Source organism: Dryas octopetala, chromosome 1, assembly GCF_963921425.1.
Source record: "Dryas octopetala chromosome 1, drDryOcto1.1, whole genome shotgun sequence".
NCBI classification, from domain to species: Eukaryota; Viridiplantae; Streptophyta; class Magnoliopsida; order Rosales; family Rosaceae; genus Dryas; species Dryas octopetala.
The window spans coordinates 23,941,204-23,956,735 of record NC_141366.1 but is presented as its reverse complement, the minus strand read 5'-3'; the positions used below and the strand labels follow the sequence as shown (position 1 = coordinate 23,956,735).

Sequence of the window (15,532 nt, the reverse complement as noted above, 5' to 3'; positions counted from 1 at the left end):
ATTATACATGGGGGTGGTGAACTCAGCAAGGGTGGTCAACTCAGCACAAAAGGGTGGTGTGCATAGGCCCCTCTTTCTTTAATAGGTTGATTTTTCAAGATTGCCCTTTTCATTGTCCCACGGTTATACTTCACAAATGCTTCAATGGTCATGGATGCACATTGAAACAACATCCCAGTGAAGGCCACAACCCATGCTTCCATCTGACAATATGGTCGAAATCGACACTTACCCACTTCAATAAAGTGCCAAAGTTCCAGTTTATACCCAACTCTAGACCCAAACAATTCAAGCTCTGAAGCATGGATACGCCATTTTGGTGCCGTATCCCGTATCGGATACGTATCGGATACGGATACGCTTCAGATACGGACAGATACGCATTGGATACGTATCCAGGTCAACGGATACGTATTTGACTCATTGGATACGCGTATCATTTGCTCTCGACACGGGTATCCTTCAGTGTTCTTCAGCCACTTCATCTTCTTCATCTTGGAAACTCAAATTGGATGCGCAGAAATTCAGTACCCACTTCACCCAAATTGAAAACCCAAATCAGATGCGCATAAACCCACTCCAAAAGATCGACTTGCGCTGCACCGCCGACGAGTTCTGTTCCAGATCAGTTCGTAATCATCCATTTCTTGTGGGCTTGCTGCTTTTCTTGATATTTCTGTACAGATCATTTCCTTTACTGTTTTCTCTTTGGGTGTCTGCGTCCCCAGTTTTAGTCTGTAGTCTATACTGGTTTAGATTAATATGGAAACTTGAAAACTTGTAATATAATATAATATTATATTATTAACAGCTTGTATATTTGTTTCTTAACTTTCTCCAATTCGGTGGCATAATATTATGGGATTAATGCCATTTTGCTCCCCAGACTATGACACTTGTATCAGTTTGCTCCCCAGACTATTAATTTAGAAAAATAAGGACATTGACTTTGTCAATTTAGCCAATTTAGGATATTCCGTCAATTTATCAAGCAAAATTTAGCAACAAATAAAAGAGGAAAAATTATGCATGAGAAAAAAATGTTAAGATCTAATTGGAAGGGACCATTTTGCCCTCAAAGATTTGGATAAAAAATGTGTAAAGTGACAAAAAAACCTCAATTGGCAAAATTGAAAAAGTCGGAGTCCTTAATTTTCCAAATTAGAAGTCTGGGGAGCAAACTGATACAAGTGTTATAGTCGGGGGAGCAAAATGGCATTAATCCTTAATATTATATGATATTATTGCTTGACTCTCCAATTCGGTGGAAAACCCAATACCATATATAATATTAGTTAATAATATAATATAATGATATATGTTAATAATATATATGTTACCTACTAGCATGTGTAATATTAGTTAATATATATGTTACCCAATACCATGTGTAATATTAATTAATAATATATATGTTTCACTTGTAATATATTTTTAGAAGAGCTATGCAATATATGTGTAAAATTTGGATGATTTTTTTAAGTCTTTAGAGTTTGAGTTAAATGAATTTAAATTTGAATTTGAATTTTTATATATGTTATTTAAAGTATGTTTTAAATTATTCATATTTTTATTATTATATATTAATATATATTTTTAAAGCCGTATCCATGACGTATCGTATCCTAATTTTTAGAAATTTTCCGTATCGCCGTGTCGTGTCGTATCGTATCGCCGTATCCGTATCCGTATCGGTGCTTCATAGAATTCAAGACAACTGTCACACAATCAAACTGGTGCAAATCTACCATTACAAAGTTAAAGCGATGGACCATCATAGTTGAATTTAAATTTTTTAGTCTTTCAGATGCAGGAGTCAAATATTAAACTTCCCAATCGCAGAAAAAAAATTGAAAATGGTGGTAGGTAGTTGGGTGAATGTGTCCCAAAACCAAAAGGACCAAAGGGAGAGGCTAACAGAGAAAAATGGAATGGAAGTGATGGTTCAAGGAAGCTGCAGTTGCTATTCTTCATTTGTTTCTTTAAATTTCTTGCTACTTCCTCATTTTCTCTCTATTTTTCCACTTCAAAACTTCTTTTCTGTCCATTGTCTCCAATCTCCATATTTACTTTATGGCTTTGTCAAACCAGTTATTAAGGACCATATATACTTTGATTTCCTTTTGGGTACATTTCCAATTAGATAGAAAAAAACATTAACACTATGAAAGATTTACTTAATGTTAGCCGAGTGGATGAATTCAGGTATGGTTAGTAAAAAAAAAAAAATGGTATATTGACACGTGATATAATCAATCTATATGTTATAGTATGAAATATTTACTTAATGTTAACCAATATATTGACACGTGTTATAACCAGTTTATGTGTTATAATATAAGTGAATGTTATTAATACTATTTCCTACTAATATAAACACATTGTCTAATAATACCCTTACACATTGAATTGGTTATATCACGTGACGGTATATCGATTATACTTTATAATTTTTCCAACCGAACATGCAAGGCTACTAGCTAGAAATTTGTGGACCAACGTTGTACACTTGTACATTGAGGAGTGAGAGTGGGTTTTCAAAAAGATGGTGAAGATAAGTAAACGGCGACCACTCACATCTGTTTCAATTCTTTGGCTTTTAAAAGACAATTAAGGCACTTTACTAAGTTTAATTTGCCAGAACAACTTAATTGCCGTAACTATTAAGCAATCAATGTTGGGAGTTTCAGTTTTGGTGTGTTTGGCTTTGCTTAGTATAAATCTTTGTTTAGGGGCTGATGAGTTTCGCAGAGATGACTTCCCACCCGGCTTTGTGTTTGGAGCTGCCTCCTCTGCATTTCAGGTTTATCAAATTTAACACACCCTGTCAACTCTGTTGAACACACTCAAATCCTTCTCTGTTTCTTCTGTTTTCCAGAGGACTCAAAAAGCCTTTTATAGAATTTTTTTTTTTCTTGTATATTCTAGTTAACTAAAACCCTTCTCTGTTTCTTTTATCTTTTACATGAAGTTTTTTTTTTTTTTTGGTTATTTCGGCCATTTTTGTTTTTTTCATTCTTGAAAAAGAAAAGAAAAAAAAAATCATTTATATACTTCTGTATTATTCCAAATCAATTGAAATAAAAAAGAAATTAATATATTTTGAATTCATGGGGTTAATTGGATTGGTTCAAAACTCTACATAAAAAGGTGGAAGGTGCTGCAGAGGAAGATGGGAAGACCCCAAGCATATTGGACACCTATGCGTATGCTGGTCAGCTTCTACTATTTTTGTCTAAAATTTCACTGTTAATATTTTTTTTTTATTTCTTAATTATATGTATTATATATATTAAGTTAAATGTGTGGTTAGTTTATAGAAACTGCATGTATCAACTAGCTAGCTAAGTGCTGGACTGGACATCTATATACACACATATATTATATGTATATATATGAGCAAATATGCCAAAATAGAAGGTGGTCACTTAGTTCTTGCTTAACTCAAATTTGCAGGGAATTTTCATGGAGCCAATGGAGATGTAGCATGTGATGAGTATCACAAATACAAGGTGCATCCTTTTCACAATTAAATTCATTGTTTTCTCTTTTTTCTCCTCTTGTCCATTTGTTATGGAGTTTCCCACCATACTCTGTTACAATTTTGTAATCATGAGATGTCCAACTAATTAGAAAACATACAAACTCTTGCAGGAAGATGTCCAACTCATGGTGGATACTAGTTTAGAGGCATATAGATTTTCCATCTCATGGTCAAGACTTATCCCAAGTATGACCACCAATTGTTACTCATATTAAACATACAAGACATAGTTCCTAGTTTTTTTTTTTTTTTCTCACTTACATTATTCAATTTCATTTTTTTCTTCAGATGGAAGGGGACCTGTTAATCCAAAGGGTCTACAATACTACAACAATCTTATTGATGAACTGATTAGCCATGGTTACTATCATCATTATCATACTACTGTTTCCTTGGCATTCTAGGAGTGGTTTTAGTTTATGTTGATAAATTCTTCATTTCAAGCAGGAATTCAACCACATGTTACTTTACACCACAGTGATCTTCCACAGGCACTTGAAGATGAGTATGGAGGATGGGTTAGTCGAAAGATTGTGTATGACTCTTAAATTTTGTTGGGATCCTTTATTATAAGAAGCAAAAGGGATTACATTGTTGGGTCATCCCACAATGTGGCCAAAGATTCAAACAGTTTAATTTTTAGATCTCCTTTACAATTCATCTTTGCAAAAAATCAACAAATTTGGGAATTTGTTTGACCATTCGATTATCATCATGATCATTTGATTGTTGATGTTTAAATGGTTTCTATCTGGTTGATTTTATGTAAAGATGATCCTTGAATAACGATCTAACAAATAAACTGTTCGAACCATTGAATTACATTGAGGGTCAAACTCACATGCGATTATAAAAAGAGATCCCTTTTTAACCTTCTCCTGCATATGTATTGCAAAAAAATTTGACAGAATACTTATGTGGGTGCAGAAAAGACTTCACAGCATATGCAGATGTGTGCTTCGAAAAGTTCGGTGACAGGGTATCATATTGGACTACTATGAATGAGGCTAATGTTTTTGTACTTGGGGGTTATGATGTTGGATTTCTGCCACCAAGCCATTGTTCACCTCCATTCGGTGTTAACTGCTCTAGGGGTAACTCCTCAGTTGAGCCATACATAGCAGCTCATCATATCTTGTTAGCTCATGCATCAGCTGCTAGATTGTACAAGCAAAGGTACCAGGTATTTATTATCACCTTTTTCCAACTCATCGATACTCTATTATTGTTGTGATAGTCAAAGCTCCACCTCTAGCTATTTCTTTTACATGTCAATTAAGCCTTCATGTTGTAATTTGAGAACATAAAACCTTTACAACTAAGAAGTGAAATAGCTAGAAACAGGAAAAATAAGAAATTGAGAGAAGTTATGGACCAATCTAATAACACCAACTAATATTAACATGACTCATAACAAAATAAGACTTCTCACAAACTCCTGATAAAATAAGGCTTCTCACAATACAAGCAATGATAATGATCATGAAAATGGCAGTTAATTATCACAATACTGAAGAAATCTAGGCATTTATCCAAAAACCAATTGGCAATAGGAAGAGTAGCTCAAACCCTTATAAGCCACTATGTAAGGCCTCGCATTTTCGATGTGAGATACTTCTCTCAACACGCCTCCGCATGTGTGGGGTCACTCAAGTCTAACACATGGACAATTTATATTAGGTGACGTGACCGGGAGCATGGATAGTCTGCTCTGATACTATGAAGAAATCTAAGCATTCATCCCCAAACCAATTGGCAATAGAAGGAGTAGCCCAAACCCTTATAAGTCACTATGTAAGGCCTCACATTAAGCAAATCATTCATATTCTCTCAACAAATACATCTTTAATGGGTGACACTGGAAGGGAATCATTAAGCAAAAAAGAGGGAGCCGAAGTATGAAATTAACATTTTGATTTTTAAATGCCCCAAGTATCTAAGTTGGGTGACATGAAAGGCATAGAATATGAAATTCAAGGCCGACCTTGGGGCGGTGCGGATGGTGCAACCGCACAGGGCCCTGATTTTAGGGCCCCCAATTTTGATTGTAATATTAAACCAATAATTACCATTAAAAACAATGCCTTACAAGAAAAGTGCTATAGCCTAGGTGGTGGAGTTGCACTCTTAACTACTCTTATTTAGGGATTTGAGTCCCCTTGACACACATTGTTTATTTAATAAATTACTCATAAACCCAGTTTTTAAAAGATTTTTAATTAGAAACCCAGCCAAATAAAAAATTAAATTCTAACCCAAGCTGTCCGTGTATGCAGATGCAGAGTATAAAAACTACATTACCGAGCAAGCAGATGCATTTTTTTGCTTGCAGATGCATTTTTTTGCTTGCAGATGCATTTTTTTTTGTTTGCACATGCATCTTTTATGCTTGCATATGCATGTTTTTGGCCAAGCGCTCGGTGGACGTACAGTTTGAGTTCTTACATGAGTTTTGAATAGGTTGGAGTTTGGCTTAACTTTTTTTCTCATTCTAGGCTTCTAATTAAAAGGATGTACCCTTGTTTATTTTAAGCGAATTATATGTAGGCTCATGTTCCTTCCTCTGTCTAATGTCAGTGGTGCATCTTTTAATTTCTTTAATCTCTCTCCAGCTCTCTTAAGCAATGCTTCTCTCATCATGGCTCCTTTTTTTTAGTGTTCATAACTTCATCACAACTAATTAAAACGTGCATACTCTAATTTCTAAGTCGGTTGAGGCTACTCAAAATGAAATAATCAAATTGAATTTTAGGGGGGGTGTCCCCAACTTAGATTTCATTGGATTTTAAATGTCCAATAAAATCTAGGTGTTCCCAACTCAAATTTTAATGGAATCCAAAGAAATCAAGATGTCCCCAACTAAGATTTTAATGGATTCCAATGAAATGTAGGTGTCCTCAACAAGTCATGGATTTCATTAAGTGAAGGATTTTAATGGATTTGGATGGATTTGAATGCATCTTTTACACATAACAAATTCCATGAGAATTCTAGCCAATTCCTTTGGATTTTGATAGATTTTATGGATTTTAAAATCCATTAAAATCCTTTAATACTTTGTATTAAAGTATGTAAAGAGGGTCTCACTTTTATTTTTCGCACCGAACCCCTAAAATGGGGGCCGGCCCTTGTATGAATATACAACTTGAAGTGCTCTTGGTTGAGGACCAAGTGAGAAATTCCAAGCTCCTCCTTCATTAACCATTAATAATGGGGGCAAGAACAAGGGTTGAAAGCATAAATGCTCTAAAGAAATAGTCAACACTAAGGCATGGAACTAAAGAGATGAAGAGAGAATAAATTTATAGCTAAAACTCACTTTCTTCTCTACGGACACTTTTCATCACTAATAACCTAATAAGACATTTAGCTACAAAAGTTTATACATTTTAGCCACAAATATTTTTTGTTAATAACCTTATTTAAACCAGAGCTCGCTCACAAAACATACAATAAGGGCCAACGAAAAAGAAAGAGATCTAATCTAATAAGGCAATGACTAATACTAATACTATTAGCAATTTTCTTAATAAAATGAAATTTTTCAGAACTCAGAATAAAATAAGATTTCTCAAATAAATTAACAAGGTTAATGAAATTTTGGGGATGCAGGACAAGCAACATGGGTTTATAGGAATCAATGTCTTTTCCTATTGGTTTGTTCCTCTAACAAAAACCACTGAAGATGAAATTGCTACTCAAAGAGCCCTTGACTTCTATGTTGGTTGGTAAGTCTCAAATTGGTGACATAAAGTGGCATCTTCTCTCTCTAGCATTCATAGTTTTGGTCCATCTCTCTCTCTCTCTCTCTCTCTCTCTCTCTCTCTCTCTCTCTCTCTCTCTCTCTCTCTCTCTCTCTCTCTCTCTCTCTCAGTTATCTATCTACATGTATAAAATGCAATAATGTCATTTTAGGTCACTCTAATTCCCATGTGTCTACTTTGTGCTGTAGGTATTTGAATCCCCTAGTGTTTGGGGATTATCCAGATGTAATGAGAAAGAATGCAGGCTCAAGAATTCCTACCTTCACCAGTCTAGAGTCCAAAAGTGTAAAGGGTTCATTTGACTTTCTAGGAATTAATTATTATACCACCTTATACGTCAAGGACCACTCCAGCAGCCTAAAGATGGAAAACAGGGACTTTATGGCAGACTCGAGCATAATGCTAAAACGTATGTTTTTTTTTTTTTTGTTATCACATATATTTGGACTAGATGGGATTAACACATGCCTATATATGATAAATACACTATATTCAGTCAATTAAAAGTTAAGGATATCCTACAAACGTATGTATTGAACATACATAGACTGATCCAACTAACAATCAAGTTAAGAATGTACTATTCGTACGATTAAGTTTCTTTATTGCAAAGCTATTAAAATTTATAACAATACTATAAACAAAAAATATTCAAAAACTGTGAGACTCTGAAATAACCTTCTCATCAACTAGCAGGTAGTTATTAATTTAGTAGTATTTTTCTTCGCAATGTCAACCGGAGATTTCTCAAATCTAAAAAAATAAAAATTAAAAGAAATAACGTTCTCTTTACGAGATAGCGTGGGTCTCGAAAACCAATAAGAGGACAAACCCTAGCTAGACTAAACGTGCACTCTTTTTCCCTTTTGAAGATTTGAGCCCCATCAATTCAGTTCAAACTTTAGTGAAACTAGAGGATTTAGACACATTTTAAGTGAAAAGTATTTTTTTTTAGTTATCTATATATATAAAGGAAGAAGGGGGAGTAAAGTTAAATTTTCAAATACCCCCACTTAAAAAAATAGGTACTGATAACAATTTATTAATGAAGAACAAAAAGATAAAATAGAATAATTATAATTAAAAAATAAAAATAAATACAAAATTACACCCTTATTTTTAGGAACCTACTTACTAGTAACTAATTATGTTTGATAATTGATATGGAAAATACTGAAAATTGTTTTTAGCTGCTAAATACTTAAAATGTGGATTTTGATCAGGAGAATATAAGGTTTATCAAATAGTTGCTGGCTCTATTTTTAGTTGGAACATGGTTCATTATTTTTCATATTGATTTATATTAGACAGCATATATATAAATGAATTTGCTTACAAAGTTTCTTTAAACGTGCAGCTTTGAAAAATGATACATCAATATTTGAGGTGAAAGTTTGAACATAAAAGCTAATGGTGGTTTTCCACTTACTTATGGGATTAATTTCAATGCATTACTGATCAACTTGTTTGGTTCAGTATCTAATAACTCCCTGGGCCCTGCAAGGACTGTTGGAATATCTCAAGCAAAATTATGGCAATCCTCCTATATACATCCATGAAAATGGTTCTCTCTCTCTCTCTACTCCTCTAATGGTGAAATTATATTTATTCTAAGTTGTGCTAGATATATATAGTGGATTTATTGTGATATAATTAAGGGTCATTTACAAAAAAAAATCAATAAAAAGTTTCAATATTACAAATAGGTCAATGAACAATTCTTAAATCCCAAAACAGTCACCATTGACTAAAATGAATTAAATAAAATTATACACTCTACAAAAAAAGATATAACAAATACTAGAAATTACAGCCATTACTACTGCCATTAACATCACTAACGTCTGAAAATTTCAAAAAATTACAAAAAGGTTAATCCATGCTGCCGCTGCCGCTGCCACTGTGCTTACTCATCGATGATGTCAGCAATATATCCTAATTTTGAAAATTACAAAAAAGTCAACAACTAAAAAGTGACTAAAATGAACACAAGGACAAAAAAGTAAATGAACGCAATCATTGTTTCAAGTAAATTCAGTAGTGGGCTGAGCCATTGATTAAAATATAATTTGTCATAATATCTAATCGACTATTAAGGGATATGAAATTTTGTATTGACTATTATGTAATTTTGAAATGTTTTATTGATTTTTTTGTAAATTGCTATATAAGAGATTAAATGTTAGAAAACACAAGGCACCGTAAATAAAACATTTTTAAAATATAAATGGGATGTGTGTAATTATCCCAACAAAGAAGTATTACACCTGAATAAATGTAACTCCGTACGTTCTTCTCTTGAGTTGACTATATCAGTCTATAATGATATCATGAACATATATCTTTATGTAGACCAACAGAAACTGCACTACAAAGAATAAAATGAGGTTATTAGTCTCAACAAAATTTGTCACTAATTGTAAAAGTATTATGAAAAGTGCCGTGACTGTATCTTTCTAAGAACTCTGTGACTAAAAAATTTAGGAAAATACGTTAATTTGTTACCAAATCTGTATTTAGTTACAACCATTAACTAAAGACTGCTATATTCACAAAAAAGCTTTTCTTGTCACTAAAGATCAATGGCTAAAAAGTCCACTTTGTTTTTTTTTCTCAGTGATGTATAATTAATTTGGTTCATTTCACTTTACCACGCTCATCCATTTTACATGAATTGACTAAATTCTATATTAATTTCTCAAACACTTCTATTAAATATCATTAGAATATCTAAATAATATCAAACAAATAGATGTACACAATATTTCTGATAAATAAGAATATAATCATCATTTAATCACAAAATACATATTTTTCAGTTGTATACTTGTATCCTTAGAATATATAATATAAGTTGTATGATTATGCATCCATTATTGGTTCTGCAGTAGATGACAGTTCATGCAACAGTTGGTGAGCAAGCATTTATTTGTGAATTCAAAAACTTAATTGCATATGTAATGGTTATAAGATTTGGATCCTCTCCATGCTTGACTATTCTTGACCTACCATTAAGGTTCTCCCATTTTGCTTAGGGTTTAATGATAAAACATAAAAATACATTATAATTCTTGGATTTCTAATAAACCACTATATCATAAAGAATTTAGGGTTAAATATTATAATTTGTTTAGGGTTCTTCCATTTTAGTTAGATTTTATTTGGTTAGATATTTTAAAATGATGCAAGGAAACATTTAGGTGATGGATGTGGAAATTATTAATTGGATGGAAACCGACATACTTTTGTTCATGTCTGGAAGTATCTATGTAGTCAAATATATTCCATTTCATTTGATCAGTCTTGTTGGTAAAGTTTTCGTATCATTCAGCACTGATAAAAAAAAAATGTATATGATGATGAAGTCATCAGTAAACTAAAGTCTAAGAGTCATATATGCGTGCAGTACTCATAGTGCATATATATCAGAAATTCTTTCCGTAGGATGTCTGTTTTTTAACTAAAGGATGGACACGTATGTTTTATGACTTTTTTTTTTTCACCATTTGATCTTAAACATGGTACAATTTAATTATTTAGGGTATAAATCATCACTCAAGACTTATTCTTTGGTTTTAACTCTTATGATTTTGAGTTTCCGTTCATCAGTTAGAATAGCCCAAAACTTGAGAGTTAAAAACTAAAATATAACCTCGAACAATAAATCTATACTCTAAAATATAGAACCATATACTCTCACATGTTGAACCCTGTAAAAAATGGCCTAAAAATTGACAAAATGTCATAAAAATACCCATGTTACTAAAGAACGGATGTCCTGCAGAGACAATTTTTGTATATCATAAATTCTCTCTCCAGGATGTCCATTCTTTAACTAAAGGATGGATACATATCTTTTAAATATATATATAGTGGTTCAATTTGGCCATTCAAATATGATTGTTTGTTGATCTTTTCATCTATCTCATCATCTAAATGAGAAAATCTTGCTTAATCATCACATATGTATTTAAGGTCAACGAACTCGACGCAATTCATCATTGGAGGACTGGCCGAGGGTGGAATATTTGCAGGGACACATCGGGGCTTTGCTTGATGTTATAAGGTATATCTATATATTTTTTACCAAAAAAAATATATATTTACATATTTTTATTTTGTATATGGAAAGGAATTAAACACTTAATCTATCATATACTTTATAGAAAATTAGGAGTGTTTGATTCAATTTTTCTTTTATAAAACCCCAAAGCATTTTTATTTACAAGATTCACCCTTTGACTTAATGACAACTCAGCAATTTGCTATCTTAAAGCTTGACTAGTCAAACTCAATTAATAATCAGAATTTAAGATTGCCTACACTGCCCTAAAGCCCCCGATAATTAATGTTTTGCCCAAATTGACGTTACAAAATTGGAAACTAGTTTTTTTGCTCCTTACATCTTGGAATCAAATTGTGGACAAATTTTTGAATTTTAAATATAAATTTCAGATTTGATTTCATGCACCTGCAAAATCAAAGGCACTCTATCAATAAACTCACATACGCAATATCTTTGAGCATCAAATTCAAGTAAAGTATTTATAAAATCAAATGCATTTTTTTAATATTTTTTAAAAATTTAATTTGTAAAGTATTTCTAGTATTCATCTTTCTTTATAAGAAATATGGTTGCAATCTCGATAAGAAACCCAATATTTTGATTGCAAACAAAGTAAACCTTGTGGGGGTTTATAGCTAACTCCAATTGTAAGAGCACTTACCCCACAATTATGACTAGAGTTTGACTCTTGTAGTTTACCTTCTTTTGAACTAAAATAAATAAACAAATGTTACAGCTCGAGCTTTCCAATTTGTTGTTCGATACAAGTCATTTTACAATAAATCTTGTATGGGACATGCCCCAATGGGGCACGCCCCACTGAAGACTCACTCGTCATTTTACTATGAGAAAAATAGTCTAGTGGAAACCAAACATAAGAAAAATTTAATATGCTTTTGCTTACTTATCAAGTTTTTGACTATCTGGTATCAATATCTTTACTTTCTTTTACTTATAAAGATTTTGCTTTGTTTCATAAGCCATAATTTGATAACTAGTACTTGTTACATACTAATTTGATCCTATGAAATGTGTATTTGGAAGGAATGGATCGAATATCAGGGGATATTTTACATGGTCTTTCTTGGATTCTCTTGAGCTATTGGACGGCTATGAATCCAGCTATGGCTTATACTACGTGGATTTGGACGACCCTGATTTAAATCGAACACCTAAACTCTCTGCTCACTGGTACTCCCAGTTTTTAAAGGGGAAAAACATCACTCCACATGGATTTATTAAATCCATTTCCCACGATTACTTCTCTGATCAGTAGATTTTATGTTACATTATATAGTTTCACAATTACCTACTGTTCAAGTGTTTTTTATATTTCTATGTAAATTGTGTTGTATAATTTTATTGCTATATCCATCACTTCCATAATTTTGTAAAATAAAGAACATATGGATATGGAATCCAAAACAATTTCTTTTCTTAGTTAATGTTGGACATTTTCAGTCAACAGTGTCATTTACAACAATTCTTACAGGTTCAAATCAATTGACCAATTAATGAGTTACGTTTTTGCCTATCTAAAAGCGATTTTTGGCCTTACAAAAGTACCGTCAAACAAATAATTTAATTATTTCTTTTTGTTTTTATTGCAATAATCTAATTAGTTCTCATTTGTAAGCGTTTAACATGGGAAACTTTTTTTATGACCACATGGGACCTAAAGTGGTCGAAATAGGATAATACTTGGGTCAACCTTGGGGGTATCCCAAGGTCACCTCATCTCTCAAAATCGAAATTTTGGTAATGCCAAAGTATAATCGGAACCATTCACTTTTTAAATCACTTATTATAAATCATTTTTTGTAAAAAATTAACTCAATCGGAAATCGTTCGGTTATATAATTGTTGTCGATTAAATATAAAAAATCAACGGTTTTGACAAAAAATCACTATGAATCGGTAACCATCGATTTTTTTCTATTTAATTGATAACAGTTACATAACTAAACGATTTTCGATTAATTTGATTTTTTTTGTAGAGATGATCTTTAATATGTTATCTAAAAAGTGAACGGTTCCGATCATACACCCACTTTCTCGAAATCAGAATTTGAGGGGGTGAGGTGACCTTGGGGTACCCCCAAGGATGACCCAAGTACTGTTCGTCGAAATAATTAAACTGTTCCTTTCAAGTCTCTCTTCAAGAATTATTTATGAAAAAAAAATTAGTTGACTATAATTTCTGATTTGGCTAATTATTTACAAGGATATCATTAGCTCAATTTTGATTTATCATTATGGAAACAAAATTCAAAATTCAAATTCAAAAACCATTCATGAATTATTGATTAATAGTTCCAAATTGTTTTGAATTTTTTCTTTTGTAATGGAAAAATCCAAATTTTGTATTCAATAAAAAAAAGGTAAAGGGAAATTTTTAGATGTTGTGTATTTTAAAACACTATATAATCAATCCAGGGGATGTATCCATTGTCCACTCCAAACAAAAGAGAAAGATTTCTTTTGAAAAAAGAATTAAGGAAAATGAGATTCAAATTCAAAATACAAGTACAATAAAAAAAAAAAAAAGGAAAAAAAAAAACTTGGTTGACCATGATTTCTAATGAGGACTGCTATGTACACACCCTTTTTTTTTTAGTGCTGCTATTTGCACACCTTTTTTTTTTTTTTTTTCTTTTTGCACACACTTTTCTTCTACACACCTCTTTCATTTTTTTAAAATTTAAAATTTCTCTTTAACACACCCCTCTCATTACCAAAATACCCAAAATTAATCATCTCACCAAATTCCTCATTGCACACCCCCCTAATCCATCAAACACATCCTAGCCATCCAACATCCCAGCAAACACACCCCACCTCCCACCCCAGCCACCCCGCACCACCGCGCGCAGCACCACCACCACCACCACATCTCTCTCTTTCCTTCTCTCTCCTCCCCGCAACACCGACCTCTCTCTAGCTTATCAACCCAGCCACCCCGCCAAGACCAGCCGCAAACACAAACGAGCTCCGACACCCAACCACAACGCCGATGTTGTGGGTTAGGTTGAAGTTGTCGTCGCCAGAGAGAAAAGCCAGGGCTGGGCTGGGAGGGTCGGCGCGGGGCTGGGTTAGGCGAGCGGCAGGGCTGGGCTGGGAGGGCCGAGGTTGTCGTCGCCGAGAGAAACGCCAGAGAGAGGCGCGCAGCACCACCTTCCTCGCACCACCACCGTTCGGCAGTCATCCGCCGAAATCAGCGGGTTCGTTCGACAGCTATCCTTCGAAACCGGTGGGTTCGTTCAACAGTCATCTGCCGAAGCCGTTAGTTTCGTTCGGTGGCTGTCTACCAAACCAATCGCAGCGATAGAGAAAGGGAGGGAAGAGAGAAGGGAGAGAGGAGAGAGGGAAGGAGAGAGAGAGACACAGAGAGAGAGAGAGAGGAGCCGAGGAGGGGCTGCCGGGCTGGTTGTGGTGGCTGTTTTGGGTGGTGCTGCGCGCGGTGGTGGTGCTGCGAGGAAGGTGGTGGTGCGCACGGTGGTGGTGCGAGGAAGGTGGTGATCGGGCGAGTGGAAAGGAGAGAAAAAAAAAACAGAGGAAGGGGTGTGCCAAGAGGAAGGGCTGTATAGTCTTTTTTTTTTTTTTTTTAATAGGGGTGTGCAAAAAGAAAAAAAAAAAAGTTTTTCTTTTTGCACACCCTCCTTAAAAAGAAAAAAGAAAAACCCACAGGAAATGAATGACACACACCCTTTTCTCCTTCCCTCTCTCCTCTCTTACTTTCTCTGCAAACACAGCCAACCCTTCCTCCTCCTTCCTCCCCCCGCCACCCCTTCCTTCTTCCTCTCCCTTCACGACCCACCACCCCTGCCAAACCCAACCCATCTCCTCCTCTTTCTCTCTCCCTGAAACCCAACCCCAGCTTCTTCCCTTTCCCCCACGACTAACCCACCCCGGCGACCACCCCTCAACATTTTACCAAAAAGGTGGCTGGCCCTCCTCCCTCTTTTTTATATAAGAAAGACCCAAACAGGACCAAGATTTCAACGCTTATTTAAATTGCATCATTAGTTCCACCCTTATTTAAATTGCATTATGTGGGTCTGGGAAGGGGAGGGGGAGGGGGGAGGGGGGTGCGTGTGTCATTTTCTATTGGTTTTTTTTTTTTTTCTTTTTAAGGAGGGTGTGCAAAAAGAAAAAAAA

At 34.1% G+C, this 15,532-nt stretch overlaps 1 protein-coding gene across 1 annotated transcript; it reads left to right on the top strand.

Annotated features, from left to right (window-relative positions):
- The first annotated feature begins 2,594 nt into the window (after positions 1-2,594).
- LOC147299296 (beta-glucosidase 11-like) lies at positions 2,595-12,814 on the top strand. Its single transcript, XM_086230024.1, has 13 exons — positions 2,595-2,803; positions 3,151-3,214; positions 3,457-3,512; positions 3,655-3,730; positions 3,833-3,904; positions 3,992-4,079; positions 4,472-4,727; positions 7,157-7,272; positions 7,497-7,717; positions 8,666-8,694; positions 8,785-8,872; positions 11,284-11,374; positions 12,419-12,814. Exons 1-13 carry the CDS (start codon positions 2,675-2,677, stop codon positions 12,648-12,650), a joined length of 1,518 nt encoding a protein of 505 aa, XP_086086150.1. The 5' UTR covers positions 2,595-2,674; the 3' UTR covers positions 12,651-12,814.
- Positions 12,815-15,532: the final 2,718 nt, after the last annotated feature.